We start from the raw sequence: 27,952 nt of genomic DNA, 5'->3' as shown, positions 1-27,952 counted from the left end.
TTACATTTACTTCACTCACTAAAATATGTTTTCACATTTTATTCGCAGAGTTCCTGACCATTGGATTGTCATCGGTCAAGAGGAAAAGGGGAAACTACCTCCTGGAGACGATCAAATCCATCTTTGACCAGTCCAGCTACGAGGAGCTGAAAGAGATTGTGGTTGTGGTCCACCTGGCGGACTTTGACCTGGTCTGGTGTGAGAACGTGGTGCAGGAGATCACCAGGAAGTTCGCTCACCACATCATAGCCGGACGCCTCCTGGTCATCCAGGCCCCAGAGGACTTCTACCCTTCTCTGGATGGCTTGAAGAGGAACTACAACGACCCGGAGGACAGAGTCCATTTCCGCTCCAAGCAGAACGTCGACTACGCTTTCCTCCTGAACTTCTGCACCAATCTGTCGCACTTCTACATGATGCTGGAGGACGACGTGCGCTGCTCCCGGAACTTCCTGACAGCGCTGAAGAAGGTGATAACCTCCAGAGAAGGCTCCTACTGGGTGATGATGGAGTTCTCCAAGCTGGGTTACATCGGGAAGCTGTACCACTCCAGAGACCTGCCCCGCCTGGCTCACTTCCTCCTCATGTTCTACCAGGAAATGCCTTGCGACTGGCTCCTCATCCACTTCCGGGGCCTGCTGGCTCAAAAGGACGTGATCCGCTTCAAGCCCTCGCTGTTCCAGCACATGGGCTACTACTCGTCCTACAAAGGCGTGGAGAACAAACTGAAGGACGACGACTTCGAGGAGGACTCCATAGACATCCCGGACAACCCCCCGGCTGGCATTTACACCAACATCAACGTCTTTGAGAACTACGACGCCACCAAGGCGTACAGCACGGTGGACGAGTACTTTTGGGGGAAACCTCCCTCCACCGGAGATTTCTTCGTCATAGTCTTTAACAAATCAACCAAAATTAGCAAAATTAGGATTGCTACCGGGTCTGACGACCGACAAAGCGACTTCCTTCATCACGGAGCGCTGGAAGTAGGAGAGAAGTTGGTCGGGACTAAGAAAGGAAAGCAGTGCTCCTCTTACATCACGTTAGGAGAGTTTAAAAACGGAAACATCGAGGTTCAAGATGTGGACCACAAGATTTCGTTTGACATTGAGTGCGTTCGCATTGTGGTGACAGCCAGCCAAAAAGAATGGCTCATTATCAGAAGTATCAGTTTATGGACTACACAACCGCCCAGCCAATGAGAACTACACACAACTTCTCTTAGTAACCCATACAGTCCAATTTTATTACTATTATTATTATGTGTTTTCTAGGTTTAATTTATTCATTTTGTATGTATTTATTGATTCTTCTTGCCAAATCCGTCTGTGTTTTTATACTTAAACGTAACTTTAGTGGACCATCTTCAGTCATCCTAAAGGATTTCTGATCTAACCTCAATGTATTGAATAATCATAGCTTATTCTTCATATGGTAGTATTCGTATAACAACCATACTTTACCAACATCTGATCACAGGAAAGAGACGTAGCGTAAAAGTGAGTAATCTATGGTTTTGTTGAGCATTTTCTTTGTTGTGCCAGCGCTTCTTGACTATAACTTTTATTGTTAAGCCAGAATTTGGAAAGTCTGACTATTTCCTCTTAAAGTGAAAGCTTGAGGTTGATTTTGAGGATGAGCACAGAAAAAATTTGTCAGACTCTCCGAGGTGGTGTGGCAGTAACTACGTCATAGAAAATACATAGTCTGGCCACCATTTGAGCCAGATGATGATCAAAATGAGGTTCTGACACAAATTGGCTATTTTGCATCTGAACAGTTTGAGGTCAAAGTCTGTCCTCCATTGGACTCTCATGGGAATTAGATTTCAGTTTGCTGCTTGTGGGACCATCACAAGCCGGTTGACTGACTTATGACAAACACTGGTGGAGAAATGGGATGAGATGGCATAACACTGTGTGATGAGGCTGGTGACGATCATGAAGAGAAGGTGTGGTGGTGTTCAGTTCACCCATCCACTGCAGAGGCGCCTGTTTGTTAAATGGATGCACTCTTAATTAATGGTGTGTCTTGTTTTTTAAATGTCAACACCAGAATTGGTTGTTTACAACAAGTATCAGGGCCATACAAAGAAAACATTTTTAAAAATTTAACTACGACAATAATCTCATTACGTGAATAAACTCATGCAAGAATAAAATCGGAATATTACAAGAATGAGATCATACTACAGGAATACAGTCTACATAATATAATAATGCCAATATAAGAAGAAAATCATAATATTTTGAGAAGTCATAACTTTATGAGATTATTGTACCACTATGACTACTTTTGTAGTATTCTGATTTTTTTCTTGTAAAACTATAACTTTATTTTCATAATTTTATAACTTCATGCTTGTGAGTTTATTCATGTAATATTATGACTTTATTAAATATTATCATACTGATGTCACAATAATATGACTTTATTCTCGTGATTACATTTTTTCTAGTTTTCTTAGTGTTACCCTGTGTCGAAGTTGTCTGGCATTGATAGGAATGATTTTCCCTGCTACTTAACAGACAAACATATTCTCACATTTAATGAGACTTTTTTAACGATTTATTGCCAAGATACATTGTCACAACAAAGAAATGATCATCTAAACAAAACTTTTTTTTCTTTTTGAATTTATTTTTCAATACTCCTGCTATAATTATAACCCACTACCAGAGAAGATCCAATGGAAATAGAGACCAGTAATAACCACAGAGGAGTTGGGCAAGTGACAAAAGGAGCAACCTTTTTTATGGCACATGAATGCATCAATGTTAGAAAAATGATGGACTTTATTCTTAACTAAAATAAAGTTCTGAACATCATCTCAAGCAACTATTGGTAAAAAAAAAAAATCCAAAGCAAGACCAACAAAGTTGTTCTTGGTCTCATTGTTCTTTCTTCAGATTGGGTCAAAATCTGATGAAAACCAACCTGATAATCTGAATGAACCAACAGGAGTCGAGTCAGAGGGAAGTTTACTTTTGCTTTGTGACTGAAGGAAAATATCTGGTCGAAAATGGAAGCGGAGATGGTCAAGAGGTTTGAACCAGTGATGCAGCTGATTTGAAATATTTCAATCTGACACAACTTGCTGACTGCAGTGGAGTCCAGTCTGTGGGAGAGGCCGCCACATTAAGAATGTGGCGTGTGCGTTCACGTAAAGTGTCGACTGCGCAACATTACAAAGTTGCAGCAATTGTTCTGTGTTGGTAATGAAGGTGTGTGTCGTGTGTGTTAGGTGGAGGGAGTTTTTTTGGGGGGGGGTTTCTGTGAATTTGAACTAAGAAATTCTGACTTCTTGGTTTAAATGCTAGGCTAACTGCTGCTAGCACATCATTAGCTGCGTTTCCATTACAAATGTGCACAAAACCTTTGTCTATAGTCTGCTAATGTGGAAAAAAAAAAACACAATTTTGCAATTGCTCCGTTTCTGTTCAACAAAAATCACTCATGAATAAGTTTGTTCACTCAATAAGTCATTATAAAAAAAGCCAACTATTCAACTACTTCCTGTCGTCTTCTTCTTCCTGGTCAACGCCTAACATCTAATTGTTGATTTATGTGATGTGTCTGAAGCAAAAAAATCCTTCTATTGCAGTTTTGACAAATAAACCAATTTGGATACGGCTGATGCCTTCTTTGGATTCCTCATTGTACTGCAGAAAATTTTTATCCCATTAAGTAAATTTATATTCTAAATTTCAAATTGCACAGTCATGTGGCCAATAGAAATGCAATTATTGTTGTGGAAGAGAAAAAGGGAAAAGACTTACAGATGACTACAGCAAATATATATATATATGTGAAATTTGTTAGTCTCCTCGTCGTCATTGACGACTCCCAGTTGGTTTTTTAACACAAAGTACTAGAAGTAGAAATTGTATTGCTCTGGTATTGTCCGTGGGATTTGTTGGCATTAAAAAAATGCTCAGATTTTCACCTCTCTCGAAATCTTTAAAGCGCCAAAGTGAAATGCCAAGAAGTCATTTTTATTGATGCATCATTTTCTTCTAATCTAAAGGACTTTTTTTAGGATTCAAAGCAAATTTAACTAATAATTTCATTAATATAGAATTGTGTATAAATCTGGCAAAGTGTATATCTTCTTTGTCAGCTACTATGCTTTTGATCAGACTACTATAAATCTACCAGGTTCATATTTCCCAATCTTGTTGAAAAGAATTATGAATTTTCCTAATGGGTCTTCAGTGAGTTGGTTATAGTGAAACATAGTGCAAAAGGAAATAGAGATATGTCACATTATAATCTAAAAACATTCCTTATTGAGCCAATGACCCATCTGAACTAAATTCAAACAGGTTGTGTTGTCACACAGGTACGAAGACAAAACTTACCCCAAATGAATGTGGCATCTTGACTCCTGCCAAACTGAAGTTTTTATATATGCATGGGTGTAACGCTTTATGGTGTGTCAGAATGTGAAATGTCTTATTTTCTAATAAGGAAACATATTGTTCAAACAATGTCTTTTTGACATTTGCGCAACAAATTAATATAACCAATTTTAATGTGAATGGTCTTTGTTATAACATTAGAAATGTATAATGTGACACATTGTTAGAACATGATGGGTGTACTGCAATAGCATGACAGTATGTTGTAAAAACATGGAAAGCCAATTATTTAAATTATTTTCTCTTTACGACATGATTTTGTTTTAATTCTCTTTTGCCTGTTTGGCAGTTTTCCACTTCCACAAATCAGACTTTGTTTTTTACATTATAAATTTGTTAAAAGAATTTCAGAAGCATTTTTTTTCTTTTGTTTTTTGCCATCCCAGTGAAAACATGCATTCACTGACAAAAAAAAAAAAGTTAAGCAACAAGTTAAGCTTTCAGAGGACGTGGAGGGATTTGGATGTAATTCTGTGTATATGCAGACCATATCACATGTGTACACATGTCCCATTTGCAAAACTCTTGATACATTTTAAACAGACATGTTTTTTGTTTTTCCAAAAACAAAAGACAAAATGTCTGTTTGAAAAATTAAAATGTTGTACCAATGCTGCACCAACAGGTGGCGATAATGCCAACATTAACAACATCAAAAATTCGAAAAAGATGGACCCCAGTTTGGCTAAAGCAAACTGGGCAACAGATTCTCCCACAGTAATTGTAGCTATTGAATCATAATAGTGTATAACTCTGATTAATAGAAACCAGGAGGGCATGTAATGTAAAATAATCCAAACACAACAAAATGCTCAAACATGTATCAGACAGTCCTGGCAGCAGCTGACAGTTTGGCTTCAGATTGACTTTAATGTGTTTTCAAGGCCCAGTTTCTGCAAACTTTCCCTTACTGTTCAGAGCGACTGGTCTGTGCTGTTTCAATCTGGTCCTAGTGGTGTGCACACTTCCACTAATCTGCCAGCAGAGCTGAATTTTTCATTTAGCGCTTAGCGTACTTAGCATAGTTAGCTTTGCGTCAATAAATGTTTCCAGAAACATTCTAATGTGCTGATTTTCTTGGCTCCTTTGTAAACTTTCAGTTGAATAACATTAGGCATTTGTGTTTAATCTGTTTTGCATTGGCATTAGTTTTGGTCATCGACCATTAAAATGTCTTTAATTTGTTCAACGTTTTGATGACCGTAAATGTCTTATTGCGAAAACATAACGCAGTAAGTCATTCACATGATATAAAAGTTATTTTAATGACGTTTCCTATTCAATTGAAACACCAAAATTGTATTTTTCAATTATTTTTTTATTTATTTTTTTTACATTAGCAGAATATTTACAAAATTTTGCAAGCATTTGTAACGGAAACGCAGCTGGTGACACATTTTGAGTATCAACATAGCCGCGTTTAGTTTAGCATTAGCTTCTGCTAAATGCCACATTGGCATAACGCTTTGCCATTAGCTTCCACTAAATACTGTGTTGAGATAGTGCTTTAGCATTAATGGAGCTGATGCTCAGGATTAGTGCTTTAGAGGTAGAGTAGCTAACCTTTTAGTTAGCAATGCCCACTACTGCTACAAACTAACACATTGTCTCACTCAACATGCATGTTTCATACACATTGCATGTTATTTTTAAGTCAGAAGTGCCAAAATAAGCACCGTGAGTCGGTGGGCATTCAAAGGTAAGCGGCCACATCAAGGGGATGGAGGTTAGTGTTGTGTAATCTTAACACTCACTTGTTGCTTAATGTTGCTCGTCGATGTATGCTTAAATTAATATCTCATCACAATGACCTCACAGCAGCTTTTCTTTCCTGAGTCACTGAATCAAACCAAACATCTTCTGCTTCATCAGCCCCCTGGTTGAGTTTGTGACTCAGTGGGCTTGTTCACCAGAGCCGAGCGTTCAGCCAGGCCCGCTGACAGCAGAGCAGAGTTTGTTTCCAGCCATCTTCTTTAAGAGCTGAGATTAGACGGCACAGTGAAGAATGGGCCAGGTCTGCTGCATCTTTCTTTTTTGTTTGTTTTTGTTTTCTTCTCCGACACAGTTTTTCCTCCCAGCAAATTGGTCTGTGTTTGCCTCGCTCTTGACACCAGTAAAACAACATCTTCCCCTAGAGGTATAGAGGATCTCAATTGGTTCTCCACCCCCTGATGTTGCGCTCCCCCAACTTCCAGTGCTGCAGCTGTTCCACGGTTACCCCTGTGTGATCTTTATTGTCAGCTCGCACAAACGGCGACTGCTTCCGGGGGAAACTTGCTCTTTGCGAACCTGGTTGCCGGTTGCGCTTGAGCAGAGCAAACATGCCTCTGATAGCATGTGCCGATCTTCACGTCTTCCCACGGTACAATCTCTAATCTCTGCAAATTTTATTGGCATTTTGAAATGGAGCTCTGGTTATAAATCTGGATGGTCACGCTGCGCAGCTGATATCGTTGAAGTCGATGTCAGCTGAAGTGGAGACTAACACAAAGCTGACATAGTTTCCAAAAATAAAACCAGTCCTGTTTTGTCCACTTTAACCAAACTCTGGTTCATTTTCCTAGAAAGGTTCAGGTTAAAACATCAAACGGTCCAGTCAAAGGCCAGAACTGAATCCAGTTGAGAATCTGCAGGAAACCTTGAAAATTGAATTTCACAGACACTCTTCATCCAATGAATCCAATTAAGATATTTTGCAAAAGAAAAATAGGCAGAAATGTTGGTCTCCAGATTTGGTGGGCTGACTTAAAGCTGTACTCAACTCTTAAGACAGAAAGCTTGAACTCCTCATCTCGCGCCGCCTGGTTTCTGAACGCCGGAGCCAGCGGAGGCTTTTCCACGTCCCTGAGCGTTGTTTAATGATGGATTAGCTTGAACGCTGAAATGACTCGGTGCAATAAAGAGGCAAATGTTTACATGACACCGGCTTTCTTCAGATTTATTCCTATCACAAATTGGGCAACTGATGTTGCAACAAGCACAAAAACTAAAGGACTAAGTATCAAAGATTTAAAAAAATAAACTTCAGGGAAACAAGATGTCGCTAAACACGTAGTGACGGGTTTGCAGGCCTCCGTTCCTCTGTCATTCCAACTGCTCCGTGTTTGCCCTCAGACCGGGCTTCGCTCTGCAAATTCAAACCCCAGCCTCCCTCCTCACTTCCTCCTGACATGTGGTCTCTGAAATGAAATTAGAAAGTCTACCACCTCCCGACAGAGCCTATTGTTTTTTCCTGGAACGCCGTTTTTCATTTTAATGAAGGACTCGGTGACCTGCGCCGATCGGATCCCCACTGCCGAGGTTGTGTTGATCAAAATTGGGCCGCCCGCGTGGCGTTCTACATGACCGCCAGTCCTTTATTTAGCTATTAGCACACAATGTCACTGCATGGCCTGTTATCACAGGAAATAAAACCTCCCTGTGTCCGAGTGCACCGGCTCTTCTGATGCTTCAGGAAGAAAAATAACCGTCTTGATCTTTATTTGAGATAAGATGGCAAGAAAAAGTAGTTGCACGCTGCAGATTTATAGCCAGATTTACATCTGGGGGGGCGAAGGGGAGAACAACAAAAGCTGTATAAATTCCTCAACTGCATGTCAGGAAACTGCTGCGCACAGCACTCTCTGCTAGAAAAGCTCGGTCCGTACAGAGCCTCCTGTGCGCACGAGTCAGTCGAACATTTGAAATCGTTCCCTCCTCGTGTGTCGGTCAGGGAGAAAGACGCAGCGGCAGAACAGGCTGTTGTGAACTCTGGAAGCTGATGGATGAGATGATTGGTGTCTGGCTCCAAATGTGAGCTTTCCTCCAGTGAAGCATGGACAAAAGAATAAAAAAAATAAGAAAAGAAAAATGTTATTAGCGATTGAAATGGCTCTCCTTTCACATGTCATGATCTGTGATACAGCTTCCAGCTTTATGCTTCTGAGTTCATACATTCTGTCAGATCGTTGGCATGAATGCCAGAGAATTTGGGACTTTTTGAAAAATGTGTTTGAATTGGGTTTTTTACTTTGTCTGAAAAATAACAAAGATACAAATTATCGTTTTAATGATTTTAAAAAGATGGAACGAAATGGATCCTTGATTTGAATTTGACGTGTTCATTCTGATCTGTAAAGTTTGAACATACAGGCTCAAATATACATATCAACCACAACTAATGGGATTAAATGTGTTCCAATTATCAAACTAACCTCTGGTGATGAGGTTAGTTTGATAATGGCTAAAACCATGTTTTAACTATCAAACTGTCAATACGTCTCACTGAATCTTAAATGTACGCATGATATGTAAAAGTAAAAAGGATGCGGTTTTGCTACTAAATGTCAAAATTTTCACAACGAGACAACAGGGTAAGTTTTAGGTCAAAGTTTTATTTAGAAAAATATATACTCACGGAAGCAGGTCAGCCATGCTAGCTTGACTTTGAAAATCTTCACATGTTGATGTGCTGTGGAACTCAGTGTGTTTCAGATGATTAGAAAATAATCAAGGGGATCCACATACCAACTCTCTGACCGATCATCAGTGCAGCAATGGTTTAAATGAGTTAAATCTACCACCACAGCGATCACTTAGTAAGCTTCTCAAAATGATGCGAGTAACTGTGTAAGTATCAAGTTCTTTCAGCTCAGTATTTTTGCATAATTTTCCTGATGACAGAAAAACTATGCTGAATTTGGATGTGTGCAGCCAATTGTGATTTTCTAATCATTTCAACCACTCAAAGAGGTTCACACCAGAGTCACATTTATGAGCAAACACACTCATACACCACAGTAGGGAACTTGGGGTTAAGTGCCTTGCCCAGAGGCACACTGACAAGTGGAAGGTGGAATTGAATCTTCAGCTTTGTAAGACCAGGCCAGTCGTTTTGAGTCTGCAGTCAGGAAAAAAATCAAATCTCTTGAGTTGTGCTATTAAATAAATAAATGTAAAAAAACCCTGAAATTAATGAGTTTTTTTGAACATTCAGCAAATTTCAATATTATTAAAAAGTTTATTCATTTCACTAGGTGAAACACATTGTGATTAACTACACACAGATTGTGTTTGAACCGTTGTTTCTGTTCATTACGGTTTTCTGCTCACAGCTACATGAAAACACTTAAGATTAGATTATCATGTCCAACCAATAAAAAACAGGAACAGCGTTCACACGGGAATGTGGGGCTTAATGAAAAGTGTGTTTAATCGTCATTAAAATGTTATTTTTGAACTTCACTTTTAATTTGACTTGCCTCATTGGAATATTCAAATTTATTAAATTTGTGTTTAATCTGCACTGCTCTGCAGCAGCTTTTCTTTACCATGAACTGCTACATGAAGAGAACTTGTTTCCCTCTTTCTCTTTTTCTTCCTTTTCCTTTTGTTCTCTGGTCCTGTATTGAAAGATGACATCTATTTTTTTACACGTATCATTTCAAACTGTTGTACTGTATGTAATATATTTCAAACGGAACTAGATTAAAACGAATGAAGGCTGACTTGGCGTCGTCTTTGTGACGTATTGAATTTGTGTCGGGCGTTGGACATTGCACAACCGTAAATCAAGAGATGCTGTCTTTGCCTAGAAACGTTTTTACCTCAGAGTTAGAGGTAGCTATGATCTGCTTTTTAATAGCAGTGGTGAAAAAAGAGGGAGATTAATGGCATTTAAATCTCCTTTAAACACACAGCCTCCAGAACTCACATCTTGCTGTAGCTAAAAGCAAAAAAAAAAAAAAAAAAAAGATCATACATTATTTATGTCAGTATTCATATCCCTTCTGGGTTTCTTTTTTTTTTTTTTTTTTTGCTACTGCATCCTTAATGAACGTGTGAGGATCATGCCGGAGGGAGACTGTATTGCTCTTTGTGTATTTGCCAAAAGTGGGGTCATATTTTCTCTTATAAAGTGCAACTGCCACACAACAGCAGTGACGTTGATAATGTTGTTTATCTGCTACTGATGTTTTATTCTTCAGCCAGACTCTACGTAGAGGTTGACGTGCTGAGTCGGGGTTTGATCTGTGTGTGTATCGGCTTGAGCGCTGCAGAATAATATCCAACACGGTTAAAAACGTTTGATCCAAGAACATTTTACACTTCCTACAGAAAACCGTAAAAACTAAATACTGTCCTTAAACTCATACCTGGTTTTCTCATTTCTGTCCTCTGGTGTTTTTTATTTGTCTTTTGTTTCTTGTAACAAAAAAACAAAATTTTTTTGTCCCCAAAACTGAAACTAGTGTTTTGGTTGGTCTTTTCAAGTGTCTGCGTTTGTCAACAAAGGGACCAGAAGAGCTAATGGCAGGTGAGTGGATGCAGCAGGGGAAAGGACTGGGTAGAGGCAAAAGAGGAGATGAAAAACAGCCGAGAAGGGGAATGAAATGACCTTTCAGCAAGAAGGTCATGGGTTAGAATCCCTTCCTGGTATTTTTCTGCATGGAGTTTGCATGTCCTCCTCGTTCATGTATGTGTTCTCTCCGCCTACCTCATTATTTTATTTTCATAAGATTGTTATATTAGGAACATGAGGTGGAATCATTGCTATATGTGTGATTATAGTATGATAATTTTCATAGTATTATGTATTTGTTTGAAGGAATTGTATGTCCATACGGTGGAACCAACTGAATTTATTAGTGCTTCACTGACTGTAAGGTTTATTAGCAGCAGCCACAGCTTCTCTTAAAGGGGCAGTGTCATGTATTTCTCAGTCACACAGCGGCATTTTGAAGCACAGTCAAGTAATTGTCCCCTTTAGTTATAAATATGCAATATGTCAAATATGACTTGAAAGAAATTTGACTTGGCAATTTAACAACTTGAAATTGGGCCTCCGTCTCTTTAAGAAGCTACTACTCCTCATGAAATTCTGTGTTCAGGAAGTCACCACCAGATGTTTGCTAATTTCTCCTGGCTAGTCTGAAGGAACTGGGTGGGAGAGTCAGGGGGGAAGCTTGGAAATTGCAGCTCTGTGAGGAGGAGTTTTGTCCTCAAAGGCGGAGCTAGGCTCACCGAGTCAACTTGCACAGCTGAATGGTTGCTACGGGAGACTAAAGGTTTTCTCAAACATGCATGAAAGAATCAAGCCAACACTCCAGGTACGTTTTTGGTGAGGGAATAAAATTATATCATGATGCAAACCTCAAAAAAAGACAATTTTACATAACACATTTAGAGAATGCTGTTTTTTGTTCCAACTATTTAGGAGGATCAGTAAAACACTCACAAAGTCAACCAAGGACTCATTATCACTCTGCATAACCGTATTCCAGCAGCGTATCACTGGGGTCCATGAGTCCAAGGTCAGAGAGAAGACAGAATGAAACTCACAGGCTCAGCTGAATAAGAGGTAAGAAAGCTCTGTTGATGTTGAAGAAGGACCTTAAAAAGAAAACAAGCAGACTTGCCTTTACGCAGAAGAAAGGACGGCATTTCCTGTTGGATCAGAGGGATCAGTTGGATTAGTGGACACAGGGCGTTGCTTCATGTTGCGTTCTAAGGTGTGGAAAAGGTGACAGTGTCACAAAACACACTTTCACCCTGCAAAAACATTCAGATTTCAGGCACCCTGCGATCCAGATCGACGACGACGACTGACGGTTTTCAGAGATTTTCACTTCTCGCAGCCCAAAAATTACAAATGTAAAAGACGGCTTAACTTCAAAATGGCTGAGTCTCTTTTAGTCCCCCAGTGAACCTTGGTGATAAAGCAGCAGGAGATTCTCCTAAGTGGAATTCAGACTAAAAGTGCCACGTGCCTCCTGCTGAGACGCATCTGACCGTGTGCTGTGGAAAGGCTGCGATATTTAAATCCTGATTTAAATACCTGATTTAAATTCAATAAAGAAGTGAGTACGTTGATATGTCGCGTTCAACTTTTTAACACAAAAAAAGCCTGCGGTGACATTTGTAATGTCACTCGGTCAAACATTTACACCGACCTGTCATAACAGGGAGAAAGTGGAGTTTCATTTTTCTTTCATTTCCACCGTTATTCATTTAGGTCAGAGTTTTAAACGTAATTTAACATTTAGCTACCAAGTTAAATATGTATTTAACAAGGGAAGTATTTAGTTAACCTACTGTCTTGCTTATTTAGTATGTAGTCTGTAGTACTTAGCAAGCACATATTTAGTTCATCAGCTAAATATTTAGCTCCTACTCAAAAAGGGAGCTAGCAAGCTAAATCCTTAGCATCAATCTAAATGGTTAGTTGGTAAGCTAAATAAGCTCCAGCAACATTCTGAACCAATGAGTCTTTGATTAAATGTGATAAATTTCATGGAAGAGGCTGACGAGGTATCGTTGTGGTTAAGGAGTGAGATAACGTTTTCCAATAGTGTTGAATGCACCACAATGTGAGACCAGGAGAGGATTTCCAACCAATTCAATAAATTTGAGTATTCTTAAAAAGCCTATTAGTCCCAGGAATTTGATCCATGTTGCACACATGGCTTACAGATGGATGTGTGAAAGACTTTGTTCCTGTTAACCGTGATTAATGTTCCTCTTGCAGTTAATTAAAACACATTTCAAATTAGAAAATCACATCAGACGAATAACAAAATATACATATAATTTTAATATGGGTTTAATAAAAAGTATGATTAATACATGCTTAAATGTGGTCAATTTTCAAAAGGTACTTTTGATCTGACAAATGAGCCTCAGTGGATGTCAGATTATTATTTATTGAATATGACAGTACAAGGGCAGAGGAAGTACCTGCAGCCTCCACACAGGAACAAATGTTTCTCACATTGTTACCTTTACTTTCTTATTTTTTAAAAAATATATGTCCTAGAGAGGAAAGAAAGAACCTCACCGCTTCCTTTCATCATGAATGTTTTTGGTGAGATGATAAAAACGTACAGAAGGATGCGGAGTTGTAACTAAAAATGAAAACAGCAAAATAGTTCAAGGTCCAATTTGAGCCTTACTCAACGGCTAATTGAAAAATTCACTTGCAGTAGTTCCTTTCCCTTACTCATGCAGTGGGAATTTGACCAAAGCTCAGAAATGTTCACCAGTGTCAGCAGTAACAAGAGAAATCTCTGAATGGCTGCAGTTCAGGGCTGAGAGCTCGCCTGTCTCCAGGGTCGGTCGGGACAGTGTGGGAACAGAACCGTCGGACCGCTCGGACAAAACGAAGGGAGCCGGCCGGGTAAACCTCAATCATTCCACGAGTGTGTCCCGCCACCGTGGAGACTGCTGCTGATTGATCCAAGTGTGACCAGCTGGTCAAGAAAAACACTAAGCTGACCTTCTGCAGCTGTGAAATGGATCTGAGGCGGAAGGTTCTGGTGTCGTCACCTGGTGACAGCTGATGATGGGAGAAAGTCAGGAGTCAGTCACTTTTACTTGTGATTTAATGAAACAAACTCCTTACTGTGATACAGCAAATGATGCAGATGATGAACGTTGCTATAGGCAACAAACACGGCCTGTGTTGACAAGGCTAATAGCAGATTTTTTAAAAAAAGCTAAAGTTTTTTTTTTATATGTTGATTAAAAATTACAGTGAAATGTTGAGACTGTTTCGCCAGCTTTGCTTCATAAAGAAAGGAAACTTGTGTTTGGTTGAATGATTCTTGGTTGAATGATTCTTCATTGCTTCGTACCAAAGCAATGAGTCGGTTAGAGAGTCTCAAATGTGACCAGCCAACTTATTTACTGATTCTGAAACCGTTTTGAGGTTTTGGATGATGACAACACATAAATACAGTTTTGAAAAAGGAAGAAGATGTGATGATTTGAATGTTCTCTTAAAACCAGATCACGGAAATAACAGGCCTCAAAGATTCAAAGAGTATTATCTGCAAACCTGATCGATCACTTGATTTATTGACATTACTTTTCAATAATGTCAATAAATCAAGTGATCAATCAGGTATGCACATGGCGCCCTGCCTCATGGCGCCCTCAGTCCATGCTAACTTGAGCAGAAAGCCATATTGCCAATATTGAAACATATCTCTGCACTCAGGACCAATGAAAACACAGCTCTGTATGGACAATGCTGCCCAGAAAGCGAGGCTGCCCTGACAGAGCAAAAGCAGAACAATGCTGTCACTCAGTTTACAGCTGAAGTCTCTTGGAAACTTTGAAGAATTGCAGCATCCTGTTGCATTTGGAACTTCAGTACCTGTTTGAGCAAAACTCACAGGGATGAAACAGGCAAACAAACCCAAGCAGAGAATCGTTACCTGCGCAGTTCACCAGCAAGTTCAGCCTCAGCCGTCCACCTGCGTCCCAACCATACATTAATGATGCTGCTGCGCAGAGAGAACATGGTGGACAGAAAAGACTAACGATGCAGAAGGTTGTTAGTCTGTCAGTGAGTGTGCCTGTGTTATAAATATAAATATAAAAATATAAATTCCTATATTTTGAGAGAGCAGCAATGGGCTGATACAAACATCTGAATCCGATCGTATCTTCTCCATGAAGTGGAGTGACTATTAGCAATTTTTCAAACAAAAAACATCGGAATCGGCCAAAATCGCAATTGGCAGATCGGGATTTTCACAGTTCATTAGTAGGTCAAATGTTATTTCAAAAAAAATTTATTTTATGGTTTTACATGTTATTCTTTTCATTTGGAATTCATTGAACAAAGGGAATAAATTATAATCCCCAAATCATTTCTGTTTGGAAATTAAAGATATTATGAAAAATTCTGAATTTTTTTTTTTTACTTTTATTTTAATTTTTATCGGAACCATTTATATATTTTCTGTCTTCTAAATACCAGCATAAATAGACGGCATACTTAGACGGTCTGAGTTTGTATGGATCCCAATTAAACAGACATATCGGTATATGAGTAAACATATGATCCAAACATTCGGTCAGACTCTAATGACAGAACAGATAAACCAACACACCACAAAGACAAAAAGAAGGGCGGGAAGAAAAAAAAATCTCAAATTCACTCATTTTTTTTAAAGGCACAGATGTTTTTCTGATCCACAGATAACATTTGCCTCAGATTGTTCTGAATGGCCCAGCAGGACATAAATCCAGTCAGATATAAACATCATTTCAAGCCAAATGGCTTCAGGTAATTTAACACACTGGGCATCAATATAGGGGCAGAATAAAAAAATAAAAAAAGAAGAAGCACGTTTCACTTGAGTTGAGTAGAGGAACAGTATGGATTGGTTTCATGCTTAATTATGCCAACTTTTGATAATGGAAGCCTTCGCACAGAGACGCTTCCGAGTCCTTGATGGTTTCGTTCCGGTCTCCCCTCCGCCTCCCGTCCTTCAAAGTCATCCAGAACCAAACGGAAAGTGGGCCACAAGGAAACTGCTCCTCCCAAACCGTGACCAATCCGCACTACAGCCCGCAAGGAAGAGTCAGGTGACAAAGAAAAAAAAAACGGGGGGTTTGAGGGGAACAACATCCCTTATAAGAGGAGCTGCCCATTGCACAGCAGGGAGACACTGGCCAATCAATAGCCAGTGAGCAGCGAGGCGCTGGCGCTGCTCATGAGGGAAATCCCCAAGATACCTTGCAGAAATCTGGAGTTCCTCATTTGCCTTTTTGATCCAACCTCCCTCGTCTCTTGCAGTCCGTCTCTGCAGAGGGACTTTAATCCTCACTCGTTTGCTCTCGGTCTCCTGAGGAGCTGCTGAAAATCAGACAAACAATAAGCGTGGCCTGTTTGAGTTCTTCCAGAGACAGGAAGAAACCTCGTTTCTTCTGGTTCGAGCACAGCACGGCGTCAGCGCGGCATCAGAGTCTTTCAATGGCCTTTGATTGTGTCGATCGTGTGCTGCTGTGTTGTTCGTGGAGCTTCTAGGATCCGGGCCAAGACGTGGAGCGAACTGCAGCATTCTGAAGGGGGCTGGAAACAAGTTGGAGGAATTAAAAGTAGCAAAGCTGAAGGGGGGAAAAAAGAAGGCCAGGTGAAATGAAGCGGGCGCGGAAGATGAATGACTCATAATAACCTGGCCGAAGACTTATGATTGCGGGTCTGGCGGTGATGGAGGGCGGCACCTCAGAGATCGGCGGCTCTGGGTCGCTATGGGTGCCGAGGCGCCGGAGCCAGCCGGAGCCAGCGGGTATCGAACGGGCCCTCTAATGAGAAATGAAAGGATGTGTTCTTAACCGCCAACACTGAGATGAAAACGGCTGAGGGTCAGGATGAAAGCACGGCGGCTGTTCAATCATCATCATTTTGGCCAGACGGGAGGAAAGCAGTGAGAATACAGAGACATTTTCACAAATGCAGAATGTCACACATGCTAGAAAATGCAACCACGCAAGTAATTCTCAAAAAATTGTATTTAGTTCTTTGTAAGTAGACTTAGAAAAAGCATATCAGAACTTCTTTTAAAGGGAAAGTATTGTGTAAAATCAACTATTTTGAGCTTTTCATCCCATTATAACGTTATTCCCTCATCAAAACGAATCTGAAGTGTTGCCGTGCATGTTTGCAAAGTCCTTTAGTCTCCCATGGCAACCAGTCAGGTGTACACAGAATGTCTGGTTGGACCTAGCTCCGCCTTTTAGGACAAAGCTCCTCCTCGTGTTGCGTTTCCCCCTCACAGATCTACAGTCCCCACAGCTCCCCCACTCAGCTCCTTCAGACTAGCCAGAAGCAATCAGTGAACACCTGCTGGAACTGAGAATCTGCAGATCTCATCACAGGAGGTGCGTCTCAGTGAAACGCTCGTCAAAAGGGTTAGTAGAGATGCTGTGATGATTTCCTGAAGGCGGAGCTTCAGACAGAAACAGGAGTTTTTAAAGATACAGCAGACCAATTTCAAAGTGTAAATTATGACGTGGTATTTCTTTGAAGTCATAGTTGATATTTATGGCATTTTTATAACAACTGAAGGTGGCACAGTGATTTGAATTAGCTATAAAATAGCACCGAGGGCCTGGAAATAACAATAAATATACATAATACCAAAATCTGATGGACTGGAACATGGAAGCTTCGGCAAATATTGTGACGTTAGAGTGCTGGGATGCTGACAGACGTCATTCAAACAAGAATTTTAAGTCATGCATTATTATTTCAGTTATTTTAATCAGGATTAGGTCACATTAACATAGAAAAGGTTTTGAAATGGTGGTGTCAGGAGCAGCTGCAGCAGTTTGGTATAAACAACGTCCAGATTCCTTTTAGTTCCTGGCATATGATCGAACACGGCGCGCCCCTTCACTGTGGCATCTCTGTGGCATTCCCAGGATCTTCCTACAGAAGCGGGATGAAAAGAATGGCACTGCAAGCAAAGTTGAAGTCGTCTTTCGCCTCAAAGTGAATAGCCCCTGCAGCGAATCTCTTTAATGGTTCCCAGTTGCTTTTCTTCACAAAGGTAAGACCCCTTCAATCCCCCTGGCCCCCAGTCTCTGCCAACACCCTCCCATCTGTCTCTCTCCGCTGCCAGCGTGCGGATCCCACCGGAAGGAGAAGAGCCACCGCCTTTTCTTCGCCAGTCACCACCGCCTCCCAAAAAGCCCTCGCTTTCAGATTTGTAATGCTTTTATCCAACTGGGAGCAAGTGGAAGGGGTAATCAAAATAATTACCTAAGTCTCATTTCGTCTCACCAGAGATTTGTCTGTTTCCATGTGAGCCTTCCACCAGACTGGAGCAGGTCTGCGTCTCGGGGACGTTTTGTGGAACATCACACAGGCAGCAGCTGTCAAAACACGGCACAAGCTGGAACAGAGCGCCGGCGTCTGCCAGCAGGTCTATCACTTGGATCCTTAGACGGAGGATGTGCAGCCACTTACCGAAACAAAGCATAAGCCAATTATTTATTTTAAAGAAGCTCCCAATGCATTGATTTTAACACGTCAGGAGCTTCTCCAGACATTTAACAGCCACAAACATTTAAATTGGACATTTAAAAACAAATGCGTGTTTAGAGTGTGGAGTTCTTTTCTAGTCAACCAACTGAAGCAAGTGCTTCGGATTTCTGCATATTAGTTCAATCGTGGTCAGATTGGACTGGCAACATTTGTAGCATTAACCAGATAACTTGAAATCACATAAATATGTTTGCTTAATGGAAACATTACATTTTAGAAAAAAAACTATGTTTTTTGATTAAACGTTTTGCTCTTTGATGGTGGATTTTATTGTCCATATTTGTTTATTTCATGTCACACACGTCACATGATAACAATGTTGTTGATCATGTCACAATCGGATGTGATTTTATGTCTTAATTAATGGAAACACAGCGATTGCAAAATTGTGTATTTTTGTTTTATTTGTAATGGAAAAGCAGGTTGTGAGGAGCAATTTTCAAGTTCTACCAGATTCTTAGTCAGTGACTGTCATAGAGTCAGATTTATTTATTTTTTGTATGCACTGTAACTTTGTACCCACTGCCTAAGATCACTTTAATTAGGATAAAACAAGTGAAAAATGCTTTGTTTGTTTGTTTGTTTTTTTATGTCTGCCTTTCCTAAGACTTTATAATTAGTTGGAGATGTACGCCTGCAGGAAGCAAAGGATAGAACAAGGCGTTGGATTCAAAAGGCTAATAAAATCCCAGTTAAAACAAAAATAAATATAAGCAAGGGATATGTGGCAAGAATATGCAGCTGACCAGCTTATTAAGATGATTAAGATTAAGGTAATGACCACTGCACCTGTGTTGCATTCAGGACCCCCGTTAGCTACTTGTCCTGCTCTGTATTCATATAACTGGGATTTTGACAAAAAGCTGGGGCTTAAAACAAAGCAAGCTCAACAGAAGACAGTCAGGTCTGCTAGAGATTACGCATGTTACTAAACGTTTTCTGCTTTTCTGCCACGCAGTGATAATTATCTCAAAAGAAAGCATTTCTAAAATCCCGCCAAATGTTGTGAAAAGCAGCCCAAATTTTAACAACCCGCCCAAAACCTTTTGTTTTTTTCTCTTCCCAGCCAAACGTGTTCAAAATCAGCCCAACTGGGTGGAAAGCCGTCCAAACCGGGAAACGCTGCTCCACCAACGCAAACCATAGATACCTGTCTCCCACAGTGGCTCTCTGGTGTCAGCCACGTTGTCCAAAAATTTTAAAGGCCTTAATTAAAGATTAATGTCAGTGTTTCTCACACGCGGTGCTTAGATAACTCATCCCCCAGGGCGCCTTCCTGATGAAACCGCCCAGGCTGGACTCCAGATTTCTCGTTTTCTTTTCTCTCTTCCTCCTTTCAGATCAGAAGTGCCATGGCGGCGTGCTCAGACAAAGGACGAGCAACAGCAGCTTTAGCGGGCGTCTGCACACGGTTGCCACCAGCATGGGAGGAGGCTGAAGAATAATCACATTCAGGAAAAGTGACACAATCAGGCAGCAGACGGCCCTTCGCCGCAGCTCCCCGTCCCACCGCCCCTGACAACAATTACTGATGCTTGTTCTCTCTCCGCTGCCCCTGTGCTTTGTTGGGGCCCGCCATTCCGCGCAGCCATCGCTGTGCGTAAACGAGCCTGGTACTAGAAGCATCCAAAGAAGGAGTCAAGTGGCGGGTATTTACAGGCGGAGGCATTCAGATGCCTACTAACACATGTTTCAGCAATTTCCAGTGGAAATTGGATATTTGTCCACAGTCGTTTCTGTCCACAACACTTCTGTTTTGTTTCACCACCTAATGACAGATCCTTCCCTCCTTCATGTCAAGGTTGTTTCTTCTGTGATATAAATCCTCAAGGGAAGGCGCGCAGCATCTTGTTTGCAATGAATATCTACAGACTTCTGACGAGGAATACTTTGATGGTCTCTGTGCTTTGTTTTTTTTTTTTTTTTCCTCACAGCTCCACTGTGGTCATTTCTAAGTTACTCTTCGCATAACAAAGCTGAACAAGCCCCTCACACAGATGAAAACAGGGAATCCCAATGAGATCCAGCAAGCTGCGAAATCCAGGGGATAAGAACATTCAAGCGTGACAATATGGAGTCGAGCCGCCAAGGCAGATGTGCTCTGATTGTTTTCTTATTCACTTCAGTCGGAACATGTCACCACCAGCCCGGTTTTTTGTCAACATTTTTCGGGGGGACTTTAATGCCTTAATTTTGATTAGCTGATTACGTTAAATTACATAGATTTTAGCTCTAGTGTCTTGGTTTTTACGTGTTTCTTTGCTCCAACGCCTGAACAAGACGTCATCTATTAGCCGTCTCCTCTGAATTATGACTATATCTCATGTAACTGTTTACATTATTTTTAGTGATGTATCAACTTATTCACATCTGATTTTCAACTTAATTCCTTGTTTAATGGAAACGCAGCAATTGTGAAATTGTTTTTTTTTTTTTACATTAGCAGAATATTGACAAAGATTTGCTCATATTTGTAATGAAAACCCAGCTACTGTCTTTCTGCCTGCTGTCTTCTTCTGCCGTCATGATGCTGTTTTTTTTATGGGGGAAAGGTTTTCACAAATCTTTACAGGCTTCATACAGAGGTTGAATTTATAATCAACACTGCACTAATTCTTGTCGATTAATCACATAAAATCCACACCCCCAAAGAACGCATTAAAATGTGAAATTCCAATGGGTTTTCTGTGAATTGGTGGTAAAAAAAAAATAAAAAATGAGCTTGCCCTCCATAATGGTGACTTAAAGCATGTGTCAGATAATTATAATCCCAATCCTCGAATAGATTGCGTGTGCTTGGGCAGAGAATGACTGTCACAGTCTATAGAAGAGCGCTGTGCCTTGCTGTGGGAGTAACAAAGCTTGACAAGTTGCTTTGCCGTTTCGAAAGGAAAAGACAAGGTGGCGTCAATGAGGTCCATCGTTTTCCTTTATGCCTTGGAGCACGTTATTGCTGTTTCAACATTGGCAATTACTGAACAAATAAAAGATAGGCTTTCTTTAATTAACTCAAGAGAAAGTACAAAGAGAAGTTATTGAAAGCTGTTCCTGATTGACAAAGCCATTGTTATTTGTGTAGCTAAAGCTTGGGGAGTATTCCAGTGGAGTGGGAGAAAGGCTGGCACCGCCACCTTAAAACTCCAATCCTGCTTTTTGACTTTTGGTTCAGGAAAATGTCCTTTAAAAATACAAAAACATACAACATGGCCGTAATACTCTTTGATTATCTGACTGCAGTCACATTTCTTCTGCTTATCTACTTGTAAATGAGTTTTTTCATCACTGTGCTCTCACTTAGCGTCAGTCATCCTTTCCAATGGTCTGCATGCGACGCGAAGTCAAGCTAAGGAGTAATGTACTCATTTGCTGTTCTAGATTTATGCAAAATGAGCAATTATGGTGTTTACAAGGTTTTGCAATCATTTAAATAAGTGAAACCGTTTATACTGTGTTCATCCTTTTGGCTTCTGAAGGATTGAAGAGGGAAAGAACAGAAAAACAAATTCACAGCATGTCTGACCACTTCTATTGTGCTCTGGTCGATACAGTGGCAGCAGAAAAAAACAGATTTACTTTCACAAGTGGAGCGTTACGGTGAAAATCATAAGGCTCCCCTTGATATACATACATATATAACTATATATAAAACTTTATTAGAAATTGCTTTGTGTTTATGTCAAATGTAATGAATACGCAGACTGAAAAAGATAAAAGAAGGGAGTAATATAGAGACAACACTCTGGAATTTAACCACACTGAAAAGTACAATTAACACAAGATACATTAAGTGCTGACAGCCACAGCACAATGTAGAGTACATCTGTTTTAACACCTGAATTGCAGGACCCGATGCAGGCGTGAGGGAGATTGGAACCACAGGCATCCAAACGTCCCACAGAGCACCGTAGCACTGTGAGGACCACCAAAGGGACAACCCCAGGACCCCAGAGGAGTGCAGAGGAGAGCCCTGGGGGAACCACCCAGCAGATCCAGCCAAGGTCTCAGAGATCCAAGGCCCAAAGGCACACCATCCCCCAGCAGAAGCCTGACAGAGCCAGGGGCCCAGGGCACCAGCAATGCACTGGCAGGTGGTGGCATCAGCCCCCAGAGATAATGTGAAATTATGTATCCAAATAGGACCATGATATTTTAGATAGTGATATGTATTTTTTTTTTCTTTTATATATTTGTTGAATCTGTCAGTACAGATAATCTGTGAAGAAAATCTAACTTCTCCAACTTCTCTCTGTGCTGACTAAAAACAACCAATCAGAGCCAGGAGGCGGGTCTTACTGCTGTCAATCACATTGTCCTGCACATTGTACGACCAAACTTGTTGTGCCTAAGATTTTGCATTGTCATGTGTGCGGTCTCTCCGGTGTAGAACTCCGTCGTCGGACAGTTTCAGAATCTTTCCAGTGGGAGCCAGACGCCTCTCCAACACAGAGCAGGTCCCTGGCAGAGATCTGCTGGTACCAGCCGGCTCTCACATCTGTTCAGCCACCATCAAACGCAGAGGAACACAGGAGACTCCCCCGCCCCCTTCCCTCCACACTGCAATGTTTTCTCGTGTGAAAAGGAGCGAGTGCATGACTTTAAAGTAAAACTAACGGCACATTGTCGAACGCACAGTATTAAACACAGTGAGACGTCGGGAAGAGAATTAGAGCTGATGTTAAAGAGAATCGCAAATTAAAAAAAACTTTGTGATTAATTAAGACATTCATTGATATTTTTTTCTCTAGTCTGGAGGAGTTTTACTGAATGTGTGTCTCCTTTTCATGTTCTGGTTGAACTGAGCTGCAGTGTGTTTAACAGGATCTGATGGAGGAGGTCGTTCGTCTCCGGGATCTTCTAACATTGCTCTGATTTATGAGCGCAGACAGAGGCAGCTCATTTCTGTAATGACCAAAGTAATCTACCGAAACTTGTGCAAATTAGCTCGGGGTCACAAATGAGTTGACCTGTTGATGCTGTAAATGAGTGGTAGTTAATTGACAAGTAACACAAGCACAGAAGAGACGTGGTATGTTTGCACATAGCCTGTCTCAATGTATAACTTAAGGCAGGCAAAAATTAGCCTGGACTAAAAATGACACAATGAAGCAGCCAATACAAAACTGGCATATTAAAATACTATTTGTTTCTTATTTTCACTGTGAAGTTAAAAAATAAATCAATAAAAAAAGGAGAAGTCTTTGTGGCTTCTGCATGAACACCATGAAGAACACAGCTCTGTATTTCTATTACAAATGGAGCAACGGATGTAAACAGCTACATGAGATTATATTCCTAGTTCAACCATGTTGCAAGTGCTCATCATCTATCATCCATCAGATGTCGGCGTGTTATTGTGTTAGAGTGACAAGCCCCGCCTACTTTGGGAACGCCCACTGATGCAGCATTTTGGGGAAATCGTCGCCTATGATGGCGCCGCACCAGGATCCACTGATATCAGTGGTTGAGTGGCATTATAGACTTCAGTATCGATCATCTACAGACAGTTTAATGAGGGATCTCCTACCTTCTTTCATCTCCTGAGTCACTTCTCCTTTCAAACTGACAGCAAACATCTACAAACCTCCTTCGTGTTGTTCTGTTTCCGTATCGGTGAGCTGAGAGCGTTATTCTCAGTTTGCATCGACAGCCTCACCTGTGACGGTAAACGTCTTCGACGTGGCTTTCCCTTCACTGATTTCGCTGTAATGCTGCCCATATGTGAGGCCTAATTACTTTCTGAGCCGCCCCCTCATCCTCCCACCGGTGCAACAAGGTCACGCTGCTGACGCCACCTTCCCATTCACACCTTCAGGAGTCACACGTCGAGAGCTAATCTCATTCCTTCACAAACCATTACCTTGATCAGACGGGCTTTTACGCAATTTGCAACGCTGTCCAGATGAGAGAATGACTTTTCTTTAGCGGCAGTGAAACGCTCTCATCAGCAACCCACTGAGAAGCTTCGACCTGTCAGCCAACACCCACCAACTCCAGATTGGAGTTAAATTGAAGAGGCGTCCGACTGGAGAAGGGCCAAGACAAGCGGGGCCCGGGCGAGGCAGCGGCGGCAGATGTCGATGAGGGTTTTTAATGGACTTGAATTAATTCGCATCGGGTGTAATTTGTCCCGTGGATGCGGGAGGCATTCTCAGGCTGAACTTTTCCAGGGTCAAGGGAGTCGTCGCGTTGATGGGCATCTGCTGGAGAGGTCGGCAGATTTGTAAAAACTGACAGATCTGGTCGGACGTTGGGGTAGTGATGGATTGCATTATGTCTATGCAAGGCTGGTTGTGTGGTCAGATCAGATCCCTCACATATGTTCGGCCATTTCATCGCCTTCTCCATCAATTCATTACACACCTTTAAAGCTGCAGTATCCAACTTTCATGAAAAAAGTTTTCAAAACCATGGCAGTAACATGAGAGATGATCTGTGATTTTTTTTTTTAAATCAAGCTCCTCTGCATTCTTCCAGTGCCAACAAGTAACAACCAAACAGAGCCAGGAGGCGGGTCTTAGTGCTGTCAATTATGACCAGTTGTGTGCGCCAGCCTGTTGTGAATTCCAAGGCTGGAATATCACAGCCAACGATGATGGTGGATAAACAGTTTTCCTGTATCGGTGAGTTGTTTCTCCAGCATTAGCAGATTTAGCAGCATGTACATGAAGTGATTGACGACGCTAACACCTGCCTCCTGGCCCATTTCTTTAGATGACAGCAGTACCTCAGGGAGGAAGTGGAGGAGGTTGATCTTTTCACAGACTGTTTGTTTCATATTATCCTATCATGACATGGTGATAACTCTAGTAAAGAACATACTTTGTTAAAATAAAATTTACTTCCTACAGCGTCGAACATTCCAAGCCACAATCTATACATTTATTAGAAGTCCATGTGTTGGATTTTGCAGATGGTTTAGAAATTTAACGTCCACTGTTGACACGTAGAATAGAATTAAAATATTTAGTGCTTGAAGTTGTAGAAAATTTCATCACTGAGGAAACAAAACAAATCTGTGGCCTGCCATACTTTGTTTTTGAAGCAGATCACTTCTTAATGCACCGCCATGCATCACATCTAAAGTGCCTCAGGAAGCTGGAAGAACTTTTTCACAGTTGAGCTCTCTGTGGACTTCATCAGCTGCAAGGCTTCTTCCTCTTCATGTTCCAGATCTTTTTCTCCTTCTTTGTTCCTTCTTTGAGGTTTTCCTTCGTGGATTTATAGCCTTTCAAGCATTACATCCTCAAGCTCCAGTGTTCTTTTGGGAGCTTTATTTCAGCAACTATTGGCACCGCTAACTAAAATGACTAGTTGCGTTAACCTTAAAGCACTAATGGTGAACATTAGTTCCGCTCACGCTAAGTAGCTAACGCTGAAGCACTAAATCCAACCAGGTTGATACTCACTAAGTGACTCAAGCAGAGAATGAAGAGTCACTCAAAACTGTTCATGTATATGAATTTTTTTTGCATGTATTTGTTTAATTAACACCCTGGTTGCTTGTTCATGTAAGTGATATAGTTTTCTCCTCATTTGTTTGTTGTTTACGAGCCATTTGCTGAATAATGTTTTCTGGGGAAAAAAACATAAGGAGAGGAAATTAAATTTTGTGAACCCACTTCAAAATAAGAGCTTCAACATAAACGTCTAATGACTAGAAGAATACAGTCAATGCAGATGTCAAATTTTATCGAACTAAGATTTTACAAAACAGTCAAAGTGCTAAATAGAAAAACGTAGCACTGCTATTAGCGTTAGCGGATCAGCAGGAGCGTGTCCACCACCAACAGGCAGTCTCGTCTTTGTTCTTGAAGTGCTGTTCTTTCATGCAAAACCTTTTTTTTTGTGCACTTTGTTCAATAAAGATAAAACAAAAAGTCGTTTCTGTGGATAGAAAAGTTGTCTGTTGAACTCAAACGGCTGCTTGAACTTGAACATCACTAGGAGTCACCTTAAAGGAAATTTTCTACTTGTCTTTTTTCTTCTTCTCTGTTGCCTTCCTCACACATAAATATGTCCCACCTACAAAGTACAGATTAGTTCACCATTTGTCTGGTTGTGTCTCAGTGGCTTGAGGGCCAGAAACCCTCTTTGTGCTTTCCATTGATATTTTCAGTCTTTCTCAGAAAAGACATGAGACTGACTTTTCTTTTTTACGCACACTCGAGTGCTGAATAGCTAGCAGATGCCTGGAGTCGACGAGGCTCGTGGTTATTTAAAGCCAAGCGTGTTTGTTGCAAATGTCCTAGTTAAATATTTCTCCAGGGCTCATCTATTGGTGAATAACATGTACAGTTCAGATGAAGTTCAGCAGCATCCAAACTTAGAGCAGGTGGATCAACTCTTCAGTCACACCAAGTTTCAGTCTGACTTCAGGGGCGTCATATATTCTGGTTATTATGAGCATTATGCGCCTTCTGATGCTATAAATCTGTCACTATATGCACCTTTTACCATTTAAAACCAGCTCTGATGTTGTTTTAGCTTTTTTTATATTTAACAATAACATTATTTAAAATCTACCTTGATTTGTTCTAAAAAACTGTAATTTTTGAAAGATTAACAGATTCTCTTTATGGTTTTCTGCCCTTATTTTCCTTTTGGGATGTGCTGCCATCTGCTGGTCGTGACTCTACAAGCGCTAATTCAATGACTTAGTGATTTTTCTTTCCAAAGATTAAATATTTACTTAAAATGGATTTAATTAAGGCCAAATAAACTGAGTGTAAATCTAAACTGTTTCATTATTCTGAAGGCATTTGAGGAGTGAATGATGCAGATCAATGGTCCGAAGGGAACTGGTGGATTTCCTCAGAAAGAAAACTTTTTTTTAAAACCAGTTTGAATTATAAACTGTCTTTTTAACTAGAATCAATTGCAATGTTTGTATGATTGTATTGGATTGACTTTGTAAAGTGTGGTGAAGTGGTGCTCTGTGAAATGAACTGAATTTGTCTTTTACAAACAAAAACACTCTTTTGTGTGAGTCCCTGCACACAAAAGAAAATGTGGAAAAAATGTAAAGCAAATATACAAGAGACTCGGAAACAAAAACACAGATGTGAAAATGTTTTTCTCACAAGGGGAAATCACATCTTCACAGTATTTCTTGTATGCAGACTTTTCCAGTAACTTAGATCTGCAAAACTAAGCTTTAGTTTGTGTTCAAATTGGTAAGAAATTCCAGCAGGTTTAAAGTTTAAAAATAACTTCTTATCATTACTTCCACTTTAAAAATTTGAATTTACTTAAATGGCAAATGGCCCTAAATACCAGATAACTGCATACCAATGAAAAACGACTAAATTAAAATGAAGCTTTTTAAAATTTATTTTGTGAAAAGGTAAATAGCAACAATAGTAAAAAGGGGGAGAATAATTTTGTAGCCCTTTTTGTATGATTTCAATTGAAATTGTGGATATAAAAACACAGTGGGTTTATCAGCATTACTATTATTAATTCTGATTTTGATTAATGCTAACTCAAGTTTGTCTTCCAGTCAATTTCAACCATAAGACGCTGAAAAAGTAGATTTGCAGCCACTGCAGCACCATCAAATAAAGTTGCACAGACATTTAGATTGTTTTCTGCTTGCACCTTTCATCATGGCACACTATAAATCAGGCCACCAGACAAGTGAAGCAACAGCGTCATCCGCTGCCCATGACAGGCATGTGCACAGCTGCATGAAAAGGAATAAAACAAAATA

General features: G+C 40.5%; 1 protein-coding gene across 4 annotated transcripts in view; it reads left to right on the top strand.

Moving 5' to 3' along the window:
- The window catches only part of mgat4c (mgat4 family member C), a 123,162-nt gene extending 117,680 nt beyond the window's left edge, over positions 1–5,482 (top strand). For all 4 annotated transcript variants that reach the window (XM_055050963.1, XM_055050153.1, XM_055049341.1 and 1 more), the window contains one exon: positions 49–5,482. In XM_055050963.1, coding sequence (XP_054906938.1) covers positions 49–1,205 — 1,157 coding nt within the window. In that variant the 3' untranslated portion in view covers positions 1,206–5,482. The remainder of the gene's footprint in view (positions 1–48) is intronic.
- Positions 5,483–27,952: the final 22,470 nt, after the last annotated feature.

The sequence above is a fragment of the Poeciliopsis prolifica genome, unplaced genomic scaffold (genome assembly GCF_027474105.1).
Source record: "Poeciliopsis prolifica strain line A6 unplaced genomic scaffold, Auburn_PproV2 SCAFFOLD001, whole genome shotgun sequence".
Classification (NCBI taxonomy): domain Eukaryota; kingdom Metazoa; phylum Chordata; class Actinopteri; order Cyprinodontiformes; family Poeciliidae; genus Poeciliopsis; species Poeciliopsis prolifica.
This window is presented reverse-complemented; position numbering and strand designations above follow the sequence as displayed.